This window comes from Oratosquilla oratoria, chromosome 26 (assembly GCF_046742065.1).
Source record: "Oratosquilla oratoria isolate Oo_2021 chromosome 26, ASM4674206v1, whole genome shotgun sequence".
Taxonomy (NCBI): Eukaryota; Metazoa; Arthropoda; class Malacostraca; order Stomatopoda; family Squillidae; genus Oratosquilla; species Oratosquilla oratoria.
The window spans coordinates 44196135-44217587 of record NC_134802.1 but is presented as its reverse complement, the minus strand read 5'-3'; the positions used below and the strand labels follow the sequence as shown (position 1 = coordinate 44217587).

At 36.4% G+C, this 21453-nt stretch overlaps 1 protein-coding gene across 2 annotated transcripts in view; it reads left to right on the top strand.

Annotated features, from left to right (window-relative positions):
• Dnz1 (DNZDHHC/NEW1 zinc finger protein 11) overlaps positions 1–20971 on the top strand; it is a 43068-nt gene extending 22097 nt beyond the window's left edge. Inside the window, exons 4-7 of one of the 2 annotated variants that reach the window (XR_012967644.1) lie at positions 3732–3890; positions 5575–5686; positions 11271–11596; positions 20334–20971. Coding sequence is in view for 1 of the 2 variants with exons in the window: in XM_076209613.1 (XP_076065728.1) it covers positions 3732–3890; positions 5575–5686; positions 11271–11417 (418 nt within the window). In the remaining variant the exon portion in view is untranslated. Of the gene's footprint in view, positions 1–3731; positions 3891–5574; positions 5687–11270; positions 11812–20333 lie in introns of those variants that run through there. The other variant, XM_076209613.1, reaches the window with a different exon arrangement.
• The last annotated feature ends 482 nt before the right edge of the window (positions 20972–21453 follow it).

Here is a 21453-nt window from a genome sequence, read left to right as displayed (position 1 = left end):
GTACTGAACCCTGTGGGACTCCCCTTATCATTTCTACCCCGTCTTTTTTTTTTTTTTTTTGAATGAGGGGATGGTGAGGGGGGGTCACCAATTTAATGAAGCGGCCTTGCCGTGGATGTGCTCTCTCTTGTGACATTGCTTCTGACCCAGGGCAGTGGGCAAGATCCAGGAGGAGCCAAGATATGAAGGAGGGAGTGGGGTGAATGGGAGTAGAATATGTGGGGATGGAATGGGTGGGAGTGGATTTTATGCCTTTGTTTTTTGGCTACCTCCCTTGTTAGGGGGAAAGAGCCTTTGGTATATATATGTATATAAGGATGGAGAGCATGCAACTACTGATTTCTGAAGGACAGTGGCCATGAAGAGAAAGAAATAAAGATGTAATATTGCAGTGGATAGGGGGATGCTGAAGTTCAATGAGACAGGAAACATTCGATCAGTTATTGCTTCAAGTTTCTTAATGTAGAAAACCCTCAGCCTCACAGGGGCTGGCAGCACTCCTTGGAACTCCTACAGATCTCTATAGGAAGAAACTTTGGACCATTATCTGTGTTGTATTAGTGTGGGACTGTTTCCTTTTCACCAGTTGAAAGTGTTAAGGGAAGGAGGTAATTTCCAATTGTCAGTTTCACACGTGTGAAAAGTATAAGAAACACAGTTGAAATTGATAAAGATCTTAGGGTCCAGTCCAAAGACCAAGTGTCAGCCCCTCAGGGCTGCACCTCCAGATGGAGGTGTTGGGGTTGATGGGTTTTGAAAATGGGCAGTTTCACTGTCCATCTTGCAGGACTACCACAGACAAGTATCCATCATTGTTCCCTTCATCAGGATAAAAAAAGTGTTGATATGTAAAGTATATTGCATAACATTGTGAGGCTCTTGTCCTATCTTCATGTGACATATTTCATAAGCATTTTTGAATTGATATGCATATAGATACAAATGAAGTGGCATTTAAGAGAGGTCACATGGTGTAACATGTCAACTGAAGTAAGTAGAGGTCACATTATACAGTGGTTGGTGGTCTTCAAGGTGATGTGGAGGCAATGATCTTACAGTGTATAGGGGGTCATATGTTTCCTGGTTGATCACAGAACTCCCTTCTTTTATGTAAAAGGCTTCTAGGCTTTGTAATCTCTTTCTGTCATCAGGGTGGGACTCAACAACAGCTGTTCCATCTTCTAGCATTTTTCTTTTGAGGGTGTTGTTATGGCAAGTATGTAGTTGGGTTTTGGGAGATCCATTTTGAAGATGACAAGTCTGTTTTGTTGATGTCATACGAATATAAGAAGAGAGGCATGCATTTTCGGTCAGTCTGAAGGGAAGAATACATACATCACTGCTTTGTCTGCTTTGTGAATATAGATTCTTGGGTCATCTTTTAGTTGTGAGGGACCTTTAAGATGTCTTTTTTCCACTGTGCTGCTTTTGAAGGCCCCATGTTTCTTCACAGCTTTAACTTGAAGTTCCATTTGGAAGATAGGGCTAGTGGTGACTTTGTTGCTGGAGATAAGTTTCTTTACTTCATTAAGCACTTTGGTACGATGATGCCTACGTAGGTGTCATGAGGCATAAGTGGGTACGTGAGGATCCCGGCTTCAGAGTCTTGATTATATATATATATATACAGTATATATATATATATACATACATATATATATATATATATATATATATATGTATACTTTTTTGTAGTCGTACATGAGTTACCCCCGGATTCTGTGAACTGTTTGGACACATTTTCTGTATTTATTATTACTCGGAGTAAAAGAGAACAAGTAATACAGCAGTGACTTTATATTTTATAATCCAAGTAGTGTGATGGATTGTACATATGGCAACCAATGCTGCACACGAGAATTTTACTCATACTGAAGTGGTTAATAAGGATCTCAATTTTAATTTTTTGTGAGGATATGGTTTTGAGAGAATGTGACAGTTGAAACCTAGTTAAAGTATTTCATTCTGGTCTTCTGTTAGGGTAATGTCAAATAGAGAGAGAGTTGGTCAAACTAATTTAGATTTACACCATTCATGGTAGTCAGCTTCTTTTGCATTTTTCTTGTTCTGCCAGCCCAGTGTTGTGACAGAATGTGCTGTAGGTTGGAATACACAATCTTTTTGGTGCTTTGAGATATGTCGCTCTTAACTCGATCGTCCTTCAGGTTTTGTTGGTGGGTTCTTAATAGTGAAATTAAGCACATCTTTTCTCTTTGCAAGCTTACTACAGTAGATATTTCTGGTGCTCTAAGGTGCATGATGCTTTCCTGACTGCCCAGTCATGTATTTACCTAGTTGTATTATACAGGAAGGGGAGCTATGCTTGTGGTGACCCATCTTTGTGACTTGCAACATCTAGTTTGTTCTTAAATTCTTGTATGGTGTTTGCACATACTATTGTTTCATCCACTTTGTTCCAGACATCCACCACTGTGTGGATTTTTTTTTTTTTTTTCAGATCTCTTCTGTTACTATCTTTTTTGTACATATAGGCATGGAATTTTCTTTCATGCAAATTTCATTCACAAGCAGACAAAGCAGTGGTGTATGTATTCTTCCCTTCAGATTGACTGAGAATGCATTCCTCTTATGTTATATTGTTATATTTATTATGTTTCTAATCAACCTTCTTAGGGAATCAGATAAAGTGTGAAGGTCTCAAATATTCATCAAGGAAGAAAAAAAAAAGGAAAACTGGTGTTGATGTTTAGAGACTTGTGAGTTTGGGAAAGGTTACATGGTGTGAAGGTTGTATAAGGTGCTTTTGTCTTATGTGTGATGATTGCATCTAGGCAGTTGGAGTCTTGCTCGGCCAAATCTGCATTGGTGCTGTTTTAATACAGGGTAATGATGTGAATATAGACATACAAATGCAATTCTTTCTTGTCTTGTGAGCAGTGAAACAATTGGCTGTCTTAAGAGATGATATAAATTTATGGATATGGATGATAGGTATTAATGGACATGGAACTGCCTAGTATAGGCCTTAAGGTCTCATGCAGCCTCCCACATTCTTATGTTCTTGTAATATATGAAGGAGACAGTGAGACTGGGATGACCCTTCATCCAAGAGGAGCTGAGATGAGAGGGAGGAAAGAGTGGTGTATGGGAGTGGATTGGGTGCATGCATTTTGATTTGGCTACCTCCCTTATAAGGGGGAAAAAGTCCTTGGTATATAGATAGACATAAGTGAGAGATTTTATGTGCTTTGGGCTTCATATGGTAAGGTCGAGTGAATAGTGATGGTGATAGTATTGCTCCTTGGGGGATCTTGTTGTTCATTCTGGTGGTTTATATGGATTCAGGATGAAGATTATGTGGTCTCTTTTCCGGATTGTTAAGATGCTGTTGTGCAACCAGGAGTGGTTGAAGATCTGTTTGATTATATGAATTTCTAAAATTCACATGAATAAACCTAAGAAAATGTAGTTTCTATTTCTCTTATGAATATATCCATTTCTCTCTCTCGTATGTCTCTTTTTCTCTCTCTACCTATCTCTATCTCTCTGTCTCTATTATCTTTCTCATTCACTCTCTCTCTTGTATCCATTTCTCTCTTTCTCTCTCTGCCTCACTTTTTTCTTTATATCTATTTTCTTTCTCACTCCCTTTCTCTCATTCACTCTCTTTTCTCTTTCCTTTCTCTCTTTCTTTTTCTCTCTTGCTGTCTTTCTCTCTTTAATAGAGATTAACAATATAGTAATAACTTATGTTTTATCTTCCAAAACAGGATCAACAATTGTGTGGGAGAATGGAACCAGAAATACTTTCTTCAGTTCCTCATGTATGTTGGAGTTCTTGCTTTCTATGCAATATTCCTAATTGCATATTCATGGCTCAAAGATTGCCATGACTGTGCAAAGGATATGATCACCAAACAAGGCAGAGTGTAAGTCATAAATCCTTCATTTTTTCATACCCATCTGTGTCATAGATTTATCCACTGCGAAGTTATTGTCAGTATGTCTTTTTTTTTATTGTATGTGGTCTAACATCTTTATTGATTAAAGTTTACTTAGCCATTCAATTGTACTAGTCAGAAAAGATATGTACAGTAAACCATTGATATAACAGACGATATGGGGACAGGGGTCTGTCGTCCGAAGATCCGTTATAACCGAGGATCCATTATATTCAATGGAAATACCGGACAGGTCCGTTATAGCCTGAAGTTTGTCCAGTATTAGATATTAGTAGGATTAGAAATTACAGTAAACCCTCAATATAGGGACAGGGGTCTATCGTTTTACCCAAAGATCCGTTATAACCAGGGATCCCTCGCTATAATGGATAAAAATCTGTTGTAGCGAGGGTTTGTCCGGTCACATTTTTTGTCCGTTATATCTGATATCCAGTATATCGAGATCAGTTATATCGAGGGTTTACTGTAATTATAATTGTCCCCTAAGTTTCAGTGACTGGAAACTGCAACCTGACAGTGGTTGAAAATGGTCATCAGGCCTTTTCATGGGTCTCTCTGAAAAGAAATTCAGAAAATACACCTTTAGCCCTTTCCTAATTTTCTCAATCAACACATACTGCTATACCATACCAACCACACATAACAAACTAATCTCCATAACTACTGCATTTATATTTTACATTTGAGTGACCATTGATGGGTACGTGCTAGTGGCGGCCTTGCAAGGTGGACGTCAGAGAGAATCACCTCCCTACTACCCATCTTCAAAACATGTCAACATTTGCAGCACCATCTGGAGATAAAGGGTTTGACAGTCTCTGGACTGGACTGAAGTTATCTCTCTATCCATTTCAACTGTATTTCCTCCACCTTTTCACTTAAAAAGAACTGAAAACTAGTGAAAAACTCACCTCGTGCTACTGCAAGTGTAGTGCCATTGCTGACACCCAAAATATGTAGTGCCAGAATGCCTTCTATGATTATATCAATGAAAGGATGGGCAAGATGTATTGTACACCTTCATAAAATCGTGTTCAATCAAGAGCACCACATACAACACAGTCAACAGTTCAATTTTTTCCCTAGAGAGATCTGTGGGAGGACCTAAGGACTATTGCCAGCAAATGTGGGGTGGCAGGTTTCCAATCACTGAAACTCAAGGCAACAGTTATTTCTGTTATTATTTAAAATAAAATAGGTAAAAATATATAAAAAAAAGAACTATGGTTAGGATATCAAGACCACTGAAAAAAAAAAATACTGCACACTTTTCTTAAGGGATGTATTATTGATACAATAAGAAATGGTCCAATGGTAGGCTAAGATGTATACTGTCTTAACTGCAGTGTTTAGTTTAGCTATTGCCTGTAAGGATAATGTTCATGTATTTGTTTAACAATAGATTATTACATCAGTTTTCTTCAGTTTAACAATGAAATATATAGTGTTTATGCAAAAATAAAGAAATGAATGGTGAATCAACCTTCATATATATATTTGTATTTATTTACTTTATTTATTTGTTTATTTATTTTATTTATATATTTATTTTATTATTATTATTTATTTATTATATATATATATATATATATATATATATATATATATATATATATATATATATGTAATGAAAATATGTTTGTTCCTACAGCCTCCACACTGTGATTCTAACCATGGAGAGTATATTGTTTGGCATGTTTGTTGTGGCTATTCTCTTCGATCAAATGCAGGCAATCTTTACAGATGAAACAGCAGTTGAACAGGTAAGCTATGTTTATATGTATTACAGATACATACATACATACATATACCAAGGGCTTTTTACCCCTTACAAGTGAAGTAGCCAAAGTCAGAAGGTATAATTCCACTCCCACCTATTCTGCCCCCATTCACCAACCCTCCCTCCCTCTCATCTAGGCTCCTCCTGGATGACAGGTCATCCCTGCATCTCACCCATTGCCCTGGGTCAGAAGCAATGCAATATATATATATATTTATATATATATATATATATATATATATATATATATATATATACAGTATATATATGTATTTACCTAGTTGTATTTTACGGGAAGGGGAGCTATACTCGTGGGGTCCCGTCTTCATATCTCATTTTATCTAAACTATTTTTAAATTCATGTATTGTTTTTGCACACACCACTTTCTCATCTAACTTGTTCCAACTGTCTATTACTCTGTGAGGAAAGCTGTTCTTTTTCAAATCTCTTCTATAGCTGTCTTTTTTTATTTTCTTTCCGTGTCCTCTTGTATTTCTGTCATCCCATTTTATCAGATTCTCTCTATCAGTAATTTCTATGCCTTTCATGATTCTGTAAATAGCTATCAAATCTCCTCTCTCTCTTCTTTGCTCTAGTGTCTGTAGTTCAAGTTTTTCTAGTCTCTCTTCATATGATAGTTTTGAGAGTGTTGGTGTCAATTTTGTAATTGCTCTTTGTATTCTTTCAAGTTTTTTTATACATTTTTTTGTACTTGGTGACCATATCGTTGCTGCATATTCCAATCTTGGTCTTATCAGGGTAATTAGGATTTTCTTCACCATTTCTTCATCCAGGTATGTAAATGCAACTTTGATTGTTCTTATTAAATTATAAGTTTCTCCAAAAATCTTATATATGTTTCTCAGGTGACATATTATTCATAACAATGACTCCCAGGTCCTTCTCATTTTCTACTTTTTTTATTCCTTCTTCTCCCAATTTATATGCTCCTGTTATTCTGTTTTTGCTTTTTCCAAATTCCATTATACTACACTTTTTTGTATTGAACTCCATCTCCCACTTCCTACTCCATTCTTGTACTTTATTTAGATCTCTCTGTAGTGATTCACAATCTTCTTCAGTTTTCACTCTTTTCAGTAGTTTTGCATCATCTGCAAAGAAGCTCATATAGCTTTCAATTCCTTCATCCATATCATTAATATATATAGCAAACATTATTGGGGCCAGAACTGTTCCCTGCTGGTCTCTTATCACTACTCTCATTTTTCTTTCTTGCAAAAAGTCTTTCATCCAATTTAGTAGTTTGCCCTGTATTCCTCCTTCAGTTTCTAATTTCTTAAGCAACTTCTTATGTGGTACTTTGTCAAAAGCTTTCTTTAGGTCTAGAAATGCACAGTCCGCCCATCCATCTCTTTCTTGTATTATATCTATTAGCCTTGAATAGAAACATATTAAATTGGTGACACATAATCGTCCTTGTCTGAATCCAAATTGCCTTGGATTTAACACTTTGTTTTTTTTTCTAAATATTTTACCCATCTACTTTTGATAATTCTTTCACAAATTTTTGCTATTGTACTTGTTAGAGAGACTGGTCTATAGTTGGTAGGTTCTTCTTTATTTCCTCCTTTATATATAGGTACTATATTTGCTTTTTTCCAATCTTCTGGAACTTTTCCTTCTTTCAAGGAACTGTTTAGTATGCTATGTATTTTGTCTGCCAGTTCATTCCTGCATTCTTTCAGAATCCAGTTTGCTATATCATCTGGTCCATGCGATTTTCTGACATCAAGATTACTCAAGTGTGTCAATATTTCATTCTTTGTTACTTCTATTTCTTCCATAGGGGGGGCTTTCTCTTTCCATTCAATCTCTTCAGGTTGTATGTTCTCCCTTGTAAACACTGATTTAAAATGTTTGTTCATAATTTCCGCCATTTCCATTTCCTCAGTGTATTCAACTCCCTCTTGTCTTAATTTCTCCAAGTCTTGTTTGTTTTTCAGTTTATTGTTTACAAATCTGTAGAATAGTTTTGGTTGATCTTTACACTTTTCTATGACATCTTTTTCATATTTTCTCTTTTCCTCTCTGCACGTTTGTACATATTCATTTCTATAACAGGTATATATTTTCCATTTTTCAGGTCTTCTGTCTTTTTTTCCATCTGGTCCAGGCTTTGTCTCTTTTGTCTTTTAACTCCCTACAACTTTTGTTGTACCAGCATTTTACATATTCTTTTTCTTGTTTTTGTCTTGGGACATACTTTTCCACTCCTTTTTTGTAAATTTTTGTCAAAATATTCCATTTCTCTTCTGTTGTTTCTTCTTTGTATATTTCTTCCCAGTTTTCCTTTTGAAAGAATTCTCTTATTTTATCAAAGTTTGTTTTTTCATACATCATTCTTCCTTTTCTATATTGTTCATTTCTTTTCATATATTTTTCTTCATTAAGTTCCAGTTCAATCAATATGTGGTCACTTTTACTTATTGGTGTTTTATATTCAATTTTGTCCACTATTCTAGGTTCAGATGTAATTATTAGGTCTAGTCTCGATGGCTCTTCTTCATTTCTATACCTAGTGTTCTCCTGTATCCATTGTGTCATTGTATGGTCAGTAACCATCTCAAGTAGAGCGTTTCCCCATGAGCCGTCTCCACCCTTTACTGTCATTTCTTCCCAGCAGATTTCTTTGCAATTAAAGTCGCCCATCATAACTATTCTTCCTCCCTCTTCCATTATCTTGTTTAATGCTATCTTTGTGTCCTCTAACATGCTTTTATGTTCACTCTCTTCCCATGAGGCTGTTTTCGGGGGCACATAATTTATCACAAACTTTCTGCTCTTCTTATCTCTGTCTTCTACTTCCATCATTATCATCTCTACTGTATTCTTTCCATATGTGACACACTTCACATTTATATCCTTCTTAGTCAGGAACATAACTCCACCCCCTTCCTTTTTCATTCTGTTTCTAATCCAATAATTATATGCATCATGTCCTACACTGTTGGGTGGTAGTGGACCTTTTAATTTTGTTTCTACAATTCCCATTATGTCTGGTTCTTTTTCCTTCAAATAATCATTCAGCTCATTCAATCCTGTTATTAATCTATCTATATTTGTGTAAGACACTCTTAGTTTTCTGCCACTTCCATTGTGTTCTCTGTTTCCCTTTTGTTTTTCTCTTGTATGTCGACTTTCTTTAGTTTCATATTCACTACTCTCCAATAGAATCTCTCTTTTTCTGACTCCGTTCTTTTCTCGTTTTTTCCCTTAGCTTCAAGTCTTTTCTGTTTTTCTTCCTCTCTTTCCTCTTTATTCATTTCCCTTTTTATCCATACCTTTTTATATTGTTCACTTGTTGCTAGTTTCCCTGTTTTGGATAAGATATTCTCTGCCGTCGTTTGTGACTTTAATTTAATCTTAATTGGTCTGGTCTTATCTGTGCTATACTTTCCAAGTCTAAATTTCTCTTCGATTTGCTTCATAATTTCTGGTTCATCTTCCTGAACTGATTCTAGTAATTGGCTTACTTTTTCATTTTCCTCTTTGATTCTTGTGGTTCTATCTGGGTTGTGTTTTTCTTCCATTCCTAATATAATTATACATTTCTTCTTGTCTGCTAAATCTCTTACTATATTCTCCTTTTGTCTCATCACTTTAATAACCGAGTCTTCAGTATGTTCTTTCAATTGTTGTTTGACTATGTCAGTGAATGAAACTTTATTGTCTTCTTGGGTTGCTTTCCAATTCTTAGCTTCTTTAGTTGTGGCCTCTCTGTTTTCTTTACTATTCCTCTTCAATTCCTCATTCTCCACCTTTACTTTTCTTAACTGTCTTTTTAGGTCTTCTATTTCATCAGTTAAGTTTTTGTTCGCCTTCTCTAGTTCTTCCAATTTTTCAAACCTCTCGGCGATTTTTGTCATCTTGCCAAACCTAACTTCCCAGTTGTCAGACATTTGTTGAAGTTTTTCCTCCAGTTTTTTCAGTCGGGGGAGGTTGGTATCCGCCGCCCTTTCATTAAATCCTTTGAAATTATCATCCTCACCTTCCATTGTACTGCTCTTATCTATGTTTCTGATCTTTACATTTTTATTAGACATTTCGTCGTCACTCAGTTGGTCGGGGGGCCGTTTTTTGATGTTTACATTTCGTCTGTCTGCCTGGGCCAAGTCTTCTCCTTCCTCATTTCCTTCCATTTCCCTCAGCAATCCCTCCCCTTCTCCTCTTTCCCTACTTTCCCACTACCCCACGAGCAATTTCCCCCCCACCCTGCAAATACAATAGGTACTTCCTTTGCTTTGGAATCCTCTATTTTTCACTTTTTCTTCAGAACGTCTTCTACGCCGTCCGTTCACTGAAGTGTGTGTGTGTGTGTGTATCTACCTAGTTTTATTTTGTGGGAGAAGAGCTATGCTCGTAGAGACCTGCAGTTGTATCTTTCCACATCTATTTTTTTCTTAAAGTCATGTATAGTGTTAGCACTCACTGTTTTCTCTTTCAATTTATTCCATGTATCTATTACTCTGTGTGAAAAGTTGTTCTTTTTCAGATCTCTTCTGTAACTGTCCTTCTTAAGTTTCTTCCTGTGTCCTCTTGTATTTCCTCTGTCCCATTTAAGTAGATCATCCCTATCAAAGATTTCCACCCCTTTCATAATTCTATAGATGGTTATCAAATTGCCTCTTTCTCTTCTTTGCTCCAGAATTAATAAGTTTAGTTTGTCTAATCTTTGTTCGTATGTCAACTTGCTAAGTGTTGTACCATCTTTGTTAATGCTCTTTGAATTCTCTCTAGTTTCTTCATGTTTTTATTTGTACTGGGTGTCCATAGTGATGCTGCATACTCCAATTTTGGTCTTATCAGTGTAACTAGCATTCTCTTTGCCATTTCCTCATCCATGAAGTCCAAGGCCACTTTCATGATCTTATTAAATTGTAGGTTTCTCCAACTATTTTGTTTACATGTTTGTCTGGTGTCATGTCATGTGAAAAAAATTACTCCTAGGTCTGTATTTACCTAGTTGTATTTTAGAGGATGAGAGCTATGCTTGTAGTGACCCATTTTTGTATCTCTCCATGTCCAGTTTGTTCTTAAAATTGTATATAGTTCTGGCATTTACTGTTTCTCTGTTCAATTTGTTCCAGGCATCGATCACTCTATGTGAGAAGCTGTTTTTTTTTTTTTTTTTTTTTTTTTTTTTTTTTTCAGGTCTTCTGTAACTGTCTTTAGTTTCTTATCGTGTCCTCTTGTTTCTCTTCTGTCCCACTTTAATAGGTCGTCTCTATTAAGAACTTCCATCCCTTTTCCCATAGGCCAGTAATGAGGGCCTGTATGAGATAGTCCAGTAAAATGAACTTTGGGGAGAATCATTTCAGCTGATTGTCTTTAAATCTCCACAATGCTCTTATTTATTTTTGTGTGTTTTTTCTTTGTACTTCTGTTTTTCTTTTATTTGTAGCTGAGAATATTTTTTCTTCTTTTACTCCCTTATAAGGGGTAGAGGCCCATGATATATAGATGAATGGACTTTTGTAATGTAATTGTGATTAATAAGAATTTTACTAACCCTATGATAATGAACATAATTATGATTTCATTGCAGGTCAAGAAGCAAGGTCCTTATAGAGCCCACAGACCTAAGATGGTCTTGCTTCGTGAAGTGTGTGGAAGAGGTGACCCAGCATTATGGGTTTTCCCTTGCACAAGCTCGCCAAAAAACCTCGAACCTGCCTTTACTATGGTTGCCTAGCATATTCTATGCAGGTCCATTGTATTACTTACCAATGATTTGTTATGTGCCCTAAAGGGCAGGTAATGATTTAGAATTCTATCAGATCTGTTTCATATTTTTTACTTAACATTTACTTTCAGGTTGTTCTTCAAGAAAAATTAAACAGAATCTAGTCATGAAAAATAATTATTCAAAAGGTAATTATATGTATTGTCTAATTTGATACCTGGCTTTCATGGATTACTAGTGTGTGTTTTTCATGTTAAGGTTAAATTCGGACATGTACAAGGGTAGTTTACCACCTTTCATTTTTTTCCCCATATTAAAACAAGACTGGTTTTCTGTGAACCAAATTTTCTCTCATGCAAGGTTAGTCATCTTTGGACTGACAAAAAAAAAAGAAAAAGAAAAAAGTTATAGATATTATGATATATATATATATAATATATATATATATATATATATATATATATATATATATATATATATATATATATGTATGTATGTCCACCTTATACTATCATCACCTGCAAAGCAAGGTGGCAAGGTATGGGAAAGGAACATACTTTCCTGTTGCTCCCATCACACTCATCCTTTTCACGCCATCATAGTTAAAAACCATGTGAAAATTGCACTTTGTTTCTTCCACAAAGAATACTGCCATTTTATCCCAGGCACATCCCACTCATAGAACAGGTTGTTGCCTTAGTCTGTACATTCTTCTCCAACTCACTCTGTCACCTACATACATTATTACTTGTTTGACATCCCAACCACAAGCTCTAGTGGTTTCACCCTCTCCACCCAATTTTTCTTTGGCCTGCCCTATGTTCTCTCTCCTGGCACCATTATCTCATGCCTCCTCCAAGAATATAAACTCTTGTTAACTCTCATAACATGACCAAACCATTTCAGGTTGGTCTTTTCTTCTCATACAATCTCATCTGTATTCCATTTCATTCACAAAGGGACCAATAATGGGTACCTGCAAGTGGTAGTCATTCAAAGTGAATGTCAGAGAATCTTTCCCTACCACCTATCTTCACAACCTATCAACACACAAACACCTCCATCTGGAGGTTCAGCCCTGAGGGGCTGATATTCAGTCCATCTCTGGACCAGGACCACAGACTCTTCGTGTTAATTTATTTCCTCCTCCTTTTCACATAAGGAGAGTTGACAACTAGTAACTGAGGTCAACCTCATACTACTATAAATCAGTGACAGAAACAGTCCCACACCAACACAACACTAACAAGTCTAACATTTTGCCGGAAAGATATGTGAGAGGGCATGAGGATTGTTGTCTGCCACTGTAAGTTTTGTGTTTCAAGTTGAACTCAAAGCAACAGTTATTATTATCATTATGCCTTCACAAATCATGTTATTCCCTTCACTGCCATGCTTCATAACTTCATGCCTAACCCTCGAGCATCTCATTTCCACTACCTCAATGCAAATTTTCTCTCAGCATTCATCATCTAGGCCTCACTCCCTCACATAAGTCATTACAACTGTCAGTTCACACACTCTTTTCATTGCCTCCATTGATGTCCTTTTATTTCTAGCATACCACTCTCAGGTCACTTCCTACCATCATCCCCTCTCCCCCCCCCTCAATCTATGGCCAGTCTCTTCCTTCAGATTTCTGTTTTCATGTATATTATTTCCTAGATGTCTACAACTCTCTCCCTGTTCCATTTCTTCCCAAGCAACTATATATCAACTTTGTGCCTTCCACTCTTAGATACCTATATTACCTTACTCATTGATTCGTTGAGTTTATGTTTTCTCCAGTAAGCCATACCAAACCTATTCCTCAACCTCTGTAAGCACAACAAGGTCATCTGCTTATAGTAGGCTGGTTATTATCCATTCTTGCCCAGTTTTCTCCAGCCACACTCCTGTACTCTTATTCATTTCTGTCAACACTCCATTTATTTAGGGCAGAGATGATGATGATATGATTTAATGTCACAAACTCCCTCCTTATTGGGAGGCTAGGACGGTGCCCCTTACAGAGGACTTTGTAGTGTGGAATTTGATGAACTATGCCCTTGGTCTAACTTCACCGGTGGCAGGGTTCAAACCACCATCCTCATGACCTTTGCTGCAAGTAATGAGATCCTAACCCGTTCAGCCAGCGAGCTTCCATAGGGCAGGGAATAGGGGTAAATTACCCCAAATGGTTTAACTTTGAAAAGTTTGGTGGGGTAGTAGGCACCCAAAAAGCCCATAATAGCTGAATGAAATAAGTTATATTTGAATTTGTATGACTGTACTTCTCCATAATAATGGAGGCAATTTTTTTTTTTTTTTTTTTTTTTTTTTTTTCTTCCATTTCCATTACTTGCATCTCAAATACTCCTTCCTGTTAAAACAATATGAAGGTTGCACCTCATCACTTTCCCAGCATTACTACTGGTTCATCTTCATGAAATGGATTGTTGCCTTAGTCTAATAACCTTACCTCCTGAAAAGGCATTTGCTTAAAGAAAGGCATTGTGTGTTTTCCAGAATTATGTGGAACTGAAGAAGATTGTAAACCATATGCAACAATTTAGACCATTAGCTTTTTTTTTATTTACTTTGAAGTCTGGGGCCAGCGAAGTTAATTTTATTTTAAACACATTTATTTTTTGGATAATACTCAGAAAAATTCTCTGACCTTTCATTGTAAAGGTTAAACAGGCATATTGTCATTACACACACACACACACACATCATAGAAGTTCTTTGCCTCTAAATTTCTCCCTCCCTCCCCTATTCACTAGTTTCATGACCTGGGATCCTCCTGTCCTATCTACTTTATCAAACATCTTCTCCAGATCCACAATATGCAAGTATAATCACTTCCCTTTCTTGCATGTTTTCTCATTGAGCTGGATCTCTTGAGTCATGTATGGGTAGAGAAAGGAGGCCAAGGATCCTGGTAGACTCCAACCTAGCTAGAGCTCTCTGTGAGCACTGCATGTATATGTTTGTGCTTGTGTTGTCAGGTAGGGGTGATGGGATGGTGCTGTGTATCATGTTATATTAGTGTTGTGGAGTCTTAGGTGTCTCTGTGTTGGTGAGTGGTCTCTTGTGTAATGTAATGGGTGCTGTAGGTTTTGTTTGGTGGATGCTTTGTACTATGTGCCATGCATGGTAACAGGTCATTTGCCTCAGGTGCAGTCATGAAGTAGAAGATGACATATAATTTTCATTGACCAACACATATTAGACAACACAAAGTTTCTTTTCTGTGTGACCTGTGGGCCAAGCCAGTATATAGTTGGCCAGATATCTCAAGGCTATGGGGCCTCCTACAAGAGACATGAGGTTATACGTTGTTTGGCTCATATACAATAGGTCTTCATAGTACTTATTCCACCTACCTAAGACCTCTTCTTTTTCTGTAAACTGTCATATACTCTTAGCATTTATCCCATCCTCCATTTTTTTCCAATGAATTTCATATATTATTCACCAGATTACAAAATTTCTTGTCCTCATAGATTCTCAGATCAGATAGCATGTTCCCAGTGAGCATCACTCACATTTGCATTGTATTAACTTCTTTCAGACTTAATTATTAAAGCTTCAGTTTTATTCTGAAGGTGTTGCTCATAATTATTATTATTCTTTTTTTCTTTAAACAAATGGAATTGTTCCAATTCCTCACTCCATTAATGTTCTCATGTCCTTCCTTTTCCATCCGATACCACATAACTCCTGAATAATTTCTTTTATTTCCCACTTTTTATTTCACCAATTCTCCATTCATATCTTCAAGTTAAACTGTATTTCCTCCATCTTTTAGCAAAAGGAAAACTGACAATTGGTAACTGCCTCCCTCCTGTGACACAGAAATAGTCTCACACTAATACAACATAAAGAGTAGTCCAATATATTTTCCCAGAGAAAGTTATGGGAGGGGCTGACAAACATTGGCAGCTTTTGTTGGGCTGTGGGTTTCCAGTCTTGAAATAATAACTACCCAGATCTGTATCCTTTTATTCACTTAAGCTCCCACTCACCTTTACCTTTTACTTTTGCTTAACTTGTGCCAGGATATCCAGCATATTCCCCCTCTATCATTCACATCATTTTGTTTTCCGTACATACACTGTTACATCCATGCACATTTCACACAGCCAGTTCTCAGGATGTAAAACCATTTGGCAGCTGGCTGGACTACCCTAGTATTTCACCCTGAATCCTGTTTCCCATGCCTAGTTTAAGCATTTCTTTTTGAGGAGGTGAGTTTTGCTAGCTCCACATTCCCCCATCCCTTTTAGTCACTATTACAACTTGCAGAGTATATGTGGGGAGTATTCTCACTGACCTCCAACCCCAGAGCATGATATATATATATATATATATATATATATATATATATATATATATATATATATATATATATATATATATATATATATATATATATATTTGTTGGGCATTCTGATGAGTTGATGTGGGTGGGAAGAGGCAAGGCAAGAGACTTAATCTGAGTTTATTCATGACAATTTTTGCAATAAGATTTCTCATAGGCTATGTCTTTACTCTTCTGATCCATGTCATTCACACACACATATATATATATATATTGTGTGTGTGTGTGTATGTGTGTGTATCAAACATGCTATTTTATGGCAAGAACTAAGATGATGGAAGGAAGACAGTCCCCCAAGGTGCAATGCCCCCAAATAGGAACAGCCAACCAACCAACATCCAGAATATTTCATTCCCTTAACCCACTTTCACCAGAATATTCAGTCCTAAGTGGCTGGGACTTGGTCTCTGAAAGAGGTACAATGTTCACTCAGTGTTTCACAACACTTCAGCTTCCTTCCATCCCACACTTTTGTAATTATTTTTCTGTTAAAGAGAATATCACACCAGCCCTACCACATCTACAAGCCAGTAACACTGAAACAGACTTAGCCCTTGCACTTGTGCTAAAGACCCATCACATATGCATGTACATCTCTCCAATGCAATAGCTGCATTCATGGATTTACTTACTTAAAATGGACCACACTTACCAACTTAAACAGTACACAACAGATTTGAATTGTTTGGCTGCACACACCTAAACACTTGGCCACAAACACCCCAAACACACCCAAAACATACAAATAAACATTGATATGATCACAAATAAATACACACAGCTGTAGCAGTTCACTTAAACATGCCATGATCATAGCAATGATACAAAAATCTAGACTCACCATACACCACACTACCAGCAATTAGAAAATACAAAACACAACATAAAGATTAATAGTAATACTTATACACTAAAACATACAATACAACAAAACGAAACTAAACATTTTGTTAAAGACACTAAATAGAAATCATCACTCTTCAAATACAAAAGAAAATATGTACATCACAAATATCTTTGTACCATAACACTCCAAGGATACCCATCCCATCATCAACCACTCAGTGACTCAATAAACTACATTCTGTATGGAGACATGAATGCACACCATCCCTTATGGCTGCACACACAATCAGGAAACCAAAGAGGGAAAAAATATTCTAGACTATCTCCCCAATTTAGACATAATAAACTCAAGCAAATTCTCCACAGAAGAACCTCACCTAACATGCCATATCAGCAAGATTGTGAATGAGAAATACAGATTATTGATGAAGATGAGTGTTCTACACAGACAAGATGAAAAAAGATCAAAATGCTCTATCCTCTATAGGTTACAATATGTAGATGAGGTACAGTCAAAGATCTTAAGTTGATGGCAGCTACTACAACAATCCAATTTCAAGTCCTGCCCAGGGCTAAAATAATTTCAGTATCACTGTGCTGTGAGCCAGTACTCCAACTCTCATGGGCAGTGAGTTAGGGGTGTGTGTGCATGTAATGTCACAGCATTACCCATAGATCAGTCATATATGAGCTCTGAGCTCTCATCCAGGAATGTAATAGCTGTCAATAATTAGTCCAACACTTGGTCCAAGACCATGGTGAATCATATGCAGGATTTACAAATCTGAATACAAAGTGGCACCATGAACACAAAGTGAAACATAAGGGAGATTAATAACCCCATCCAAACATGCACTTTACTTGGTTCCTCTTGATGATCTGATAGGGGACATGAACAAGTTACTGAGCTACAGTAATGCACTGATTAGCTGCCTTAGGAATTGAGATAGCTGAGTTGCCTGTGCACTAATTGCCTCCTTCAGAGGGCAAAATAGACATGATAGTAAGGTGGCACACTGTGGGATGATGGTGATGTGTGTTTGTACATGCATTACAGTTCTGGTCTCCATCTTATAGAATGGACATAAATTCACTAGAATCAGTACAGAGGAGAATGACCAAAATGACTGGGCTCAGAAATTTACCTTACGAAGAGAGGCTTAGGCACCTTAACTTAACCCTGGAAAGACGCAGAGTGTAGGGTGATCTAATAAAGGTGTTTAAGTGGATCAGAAGCTTTAACAAAGGTGACAAACAAGGTCATCATATTAAGACAACAGGGCAGGACTCTAATGGATGTGGAAGACCTCTCATTTTTCTCTCATGGAAGGTTTAAAATAATTTTCCCAAAGGTTGTGGAGAAAATATAATCAAAGATTTATGTGTACTGAAGCAATGTATGGAATTTTACTACATATGTAAAATTTACAGATCTGAATACAGACAGAAATATCATTTATAGGTACAAAAGTAGTAAATCATGAGTAGATGTCAATGTAAATCAGAAGGTATAATATTTAATACTACACTGCCTTAGAGCAAAAGAACACCCATTCACTGAGTGACTTTGCACTGAACTACTGGTTATGGCCAATTTCGTGGGGGCTGTGGGTGTTTTGCAATTAACAGATTTGTATATATATATAATATATATATATATGTATGTATATATATGCACATGGAAAAAGTTGTAGAAAACATGGATTGGATCAGGAACACTATTGCTGACATTTCAACAACAATTCTTCTTCAGACTTGTAGTCAAAACAACAACCTAGTGTTCCTGGCCCAACCCATGTTTTCCTACCACCTATTCCATTCAGTTGTCTCACCTTCAAACATGAATATATATATATATATATGTATGTATGTATATATATATAATATAAATGTGTGTGTGTATAATGCCACTGATCAGCATCTGCAAGTGTTGGTCCTGTGGGATGGATGTCAAAGAGAATCACCAAAACCCTCATCACCATGAGATGGAGAACATGAAGGTCATATATATATATATATATATATATATATATATATATATATATATATATATATATATATATATATATATATATATATATATATATATATATATGTGTATATACACACACATACAAACATAGTGTGTTTGTGTGTGTAGCATGTATGTTTACATATGTTATTGAAATATTTGTGAACATATATACAAATGAATATATGTATTTATACAGTAGAGGCTCGATTTCACGGAGTTAGATCTTCCAGAAAGCTTGATCTACAGCAATGAAGAATTCTCACATGGAAATGCATAATGTCATTTATGTATGTTATCACGAACGACTTACAAGAATCTCCCTTGATTTTACGTTGAAGTCTTATGTCGAACCAAGTCACATGTGCTTAGTGTTATCACAAAGGATTTACCAAAAGTGCCCTCACATCTAAGGAAATGTTCAGTATAATGATCTGAAAGTTATGTTTGCATAATATTAGAATCTACTGGGTATGCCGTCGATTTTATGGGCAATTCCGTTGGTTCAAGCTGTGTCAGGATATGTACAACTGTTCCCCAGAAATTTTACTTAAAGGTGATGTTGGCCGAATTATAGCGTTAAATCGAGTTTCCACTGTATATGTTCACATACTTTATATACTTAAAAGAATTATACATACATATATATATATGTATATATATATATATATATATATATATAATATATATATATAATATATATATATATATATATACAGTAAACCCTCGCTTTAGACTGATAGGAATGTAGGTTATACCTGAAATCAACTGTAACATAGGGAGGCCATTTTTACAATTTTTATTGTTTTGATGTAAAAAAGTTTTAATACAACATACAGTACTGTACAATATACAATTAATAAATTATAATAAATAATATGTCATATTTACTCTCCTTTTTGGCAATTCTTGAACAGTATTTTTCCCTACCATAAAAAAGCAAGACAGTCTGTAAGTAGGCTATATATAATTAGTGTAAGGAAATCCTTGGTTTCATATTCTTATAAAAAGTACATATTGTGTCGTATTGTTACATGCAAATGGATGTAATTAGGATGACCAAATTTCTCAAGCAGGGTGTTAGACAGCCAGTGGTGGCACCAGGGGGGGGGCTTTAGCCCCCAAAAAAAGTGGCCAGCCCCCCCATTAGCCCCCCCAACTGAAATGAGCAAATTGAAAATTTAAAACACTCATTGAAATAATTTTATTAAGTGGAATTTTTAATTGCCAGGGCTAAAGATTTGTCAGCCATCAGTGCTAGCCCAACCATTAACCCCCTCCCCTTCTGAAATGAGGATAATATATGTGTATTATCATATTACTATTAGCCCCCCCCAAAATTTGCTCAGCCCCCCTTAGCCTCCCCAACTAAAAATTCCTGGCACCGCCGCTGTAGACAGTAGCAAACGTATTGCTAAATATTTTTCCCGTAATACGTCATGTTTCTGTTGTGCATATTTTTCTTAATGTGTTATTTCTGGGAAAACAAGTTAAATTTAGTATATGTTAAATCTGGTCACCCTGGTTGCAATATACAAACAGTAGGGTATTGAATAGAATTGGGGTAGGTGAAGTTAATTTTCTCTCTCTCTCCATTACTCTTCAGGGATGGGTCTGGCTCGTATTTGATACCTTGTCGCAATTTCCTATTGACTTTAACATTTTCTATTTACTTGTTCACATTTTCAATTTCCGATTATAGTGTAGTGACGTGATGCATCCTACGAGCCGTCACACACTAATCAAAGAGATCTTCGGAGCTAGCCTTTCCAAGTTCCTGTAGTTGGCAAGCGTAGTTCGCAAGGGTGTCCCTGCCAGCCAGCGGTCAGCCAATCAGGAACTTGGAAAGCTCCTCACGTTCCCGCCAGCCTCCTTTAAAAGCTCGGCGTTTCGCCGAGATGGGCAGAACAGTACCGACCAGTCCGAACTAAAACCACTACAATAGCTCCTGAAGAAGACCTGGTGGGCGAAACGTTGAATATACTGGATCCTGGCCTTTCTCCAACAAAGAGATTTATTCTGTTTTATTTTGATTTGTTCAAAATCTGAAGTGTCTTATGATTCAGCCAGAAGCATGTTAGATATTTCTAAACACATTTTTCTAACGTTTTGTCTCCTGCGATTTTACCTGATGCATTCTAAGACTTGGTCGAGAATTTAAGCGAATCGGTCTGTCTTTCGAGTGTTCTAGGTCTTATTGTCTTACAAATGAGAAGATATACTGTATATGATTATTATTGGTAAAGGCACTAATTAAGTCTGTGGACCCTTGTCTATGGTGTCGGATCTCGACCCATGAAAATAAATAATTGCTAGTATTTATCCATTGATTTCCCTTGAAAGGTCATGATAGCATTATCTGGTATTTAGATTTTTTGTGATTTTTTATTCAGCTGGTTTCACCTTTTAGACTTTAATTGAGCTAATTAGAATTTTGACACATTAAAAATAAATACACGCAAGAATTATTCGTCCGTTGGATCTCCAGAAAAGGCACATTAGCATTGTCTAGTCGTAGTTTGTTTTTGTTCTATTCGTCCAAGGCCCTAAGGGCCTTATCCAAATACGGGTTCTTGTTCATGACGTTTAAATATTGAGCCACTTGGGAAAGAAAATCAAAGCAGGTCGAGAATCTTTATCAGAAATGATTGGGACCGGTTTTTTTCAGATTATTGAATATTTGTGCATAAAATGGGACCGTTAAGTGGTATATATCAACTTGAATCCACACAATCAACACACTATAATTGCCTTCAACCTAAGCCCACTTCATTAGTTTTTTATTTACCATTGGGAAAACACCTGGAACCATAACGTATTAT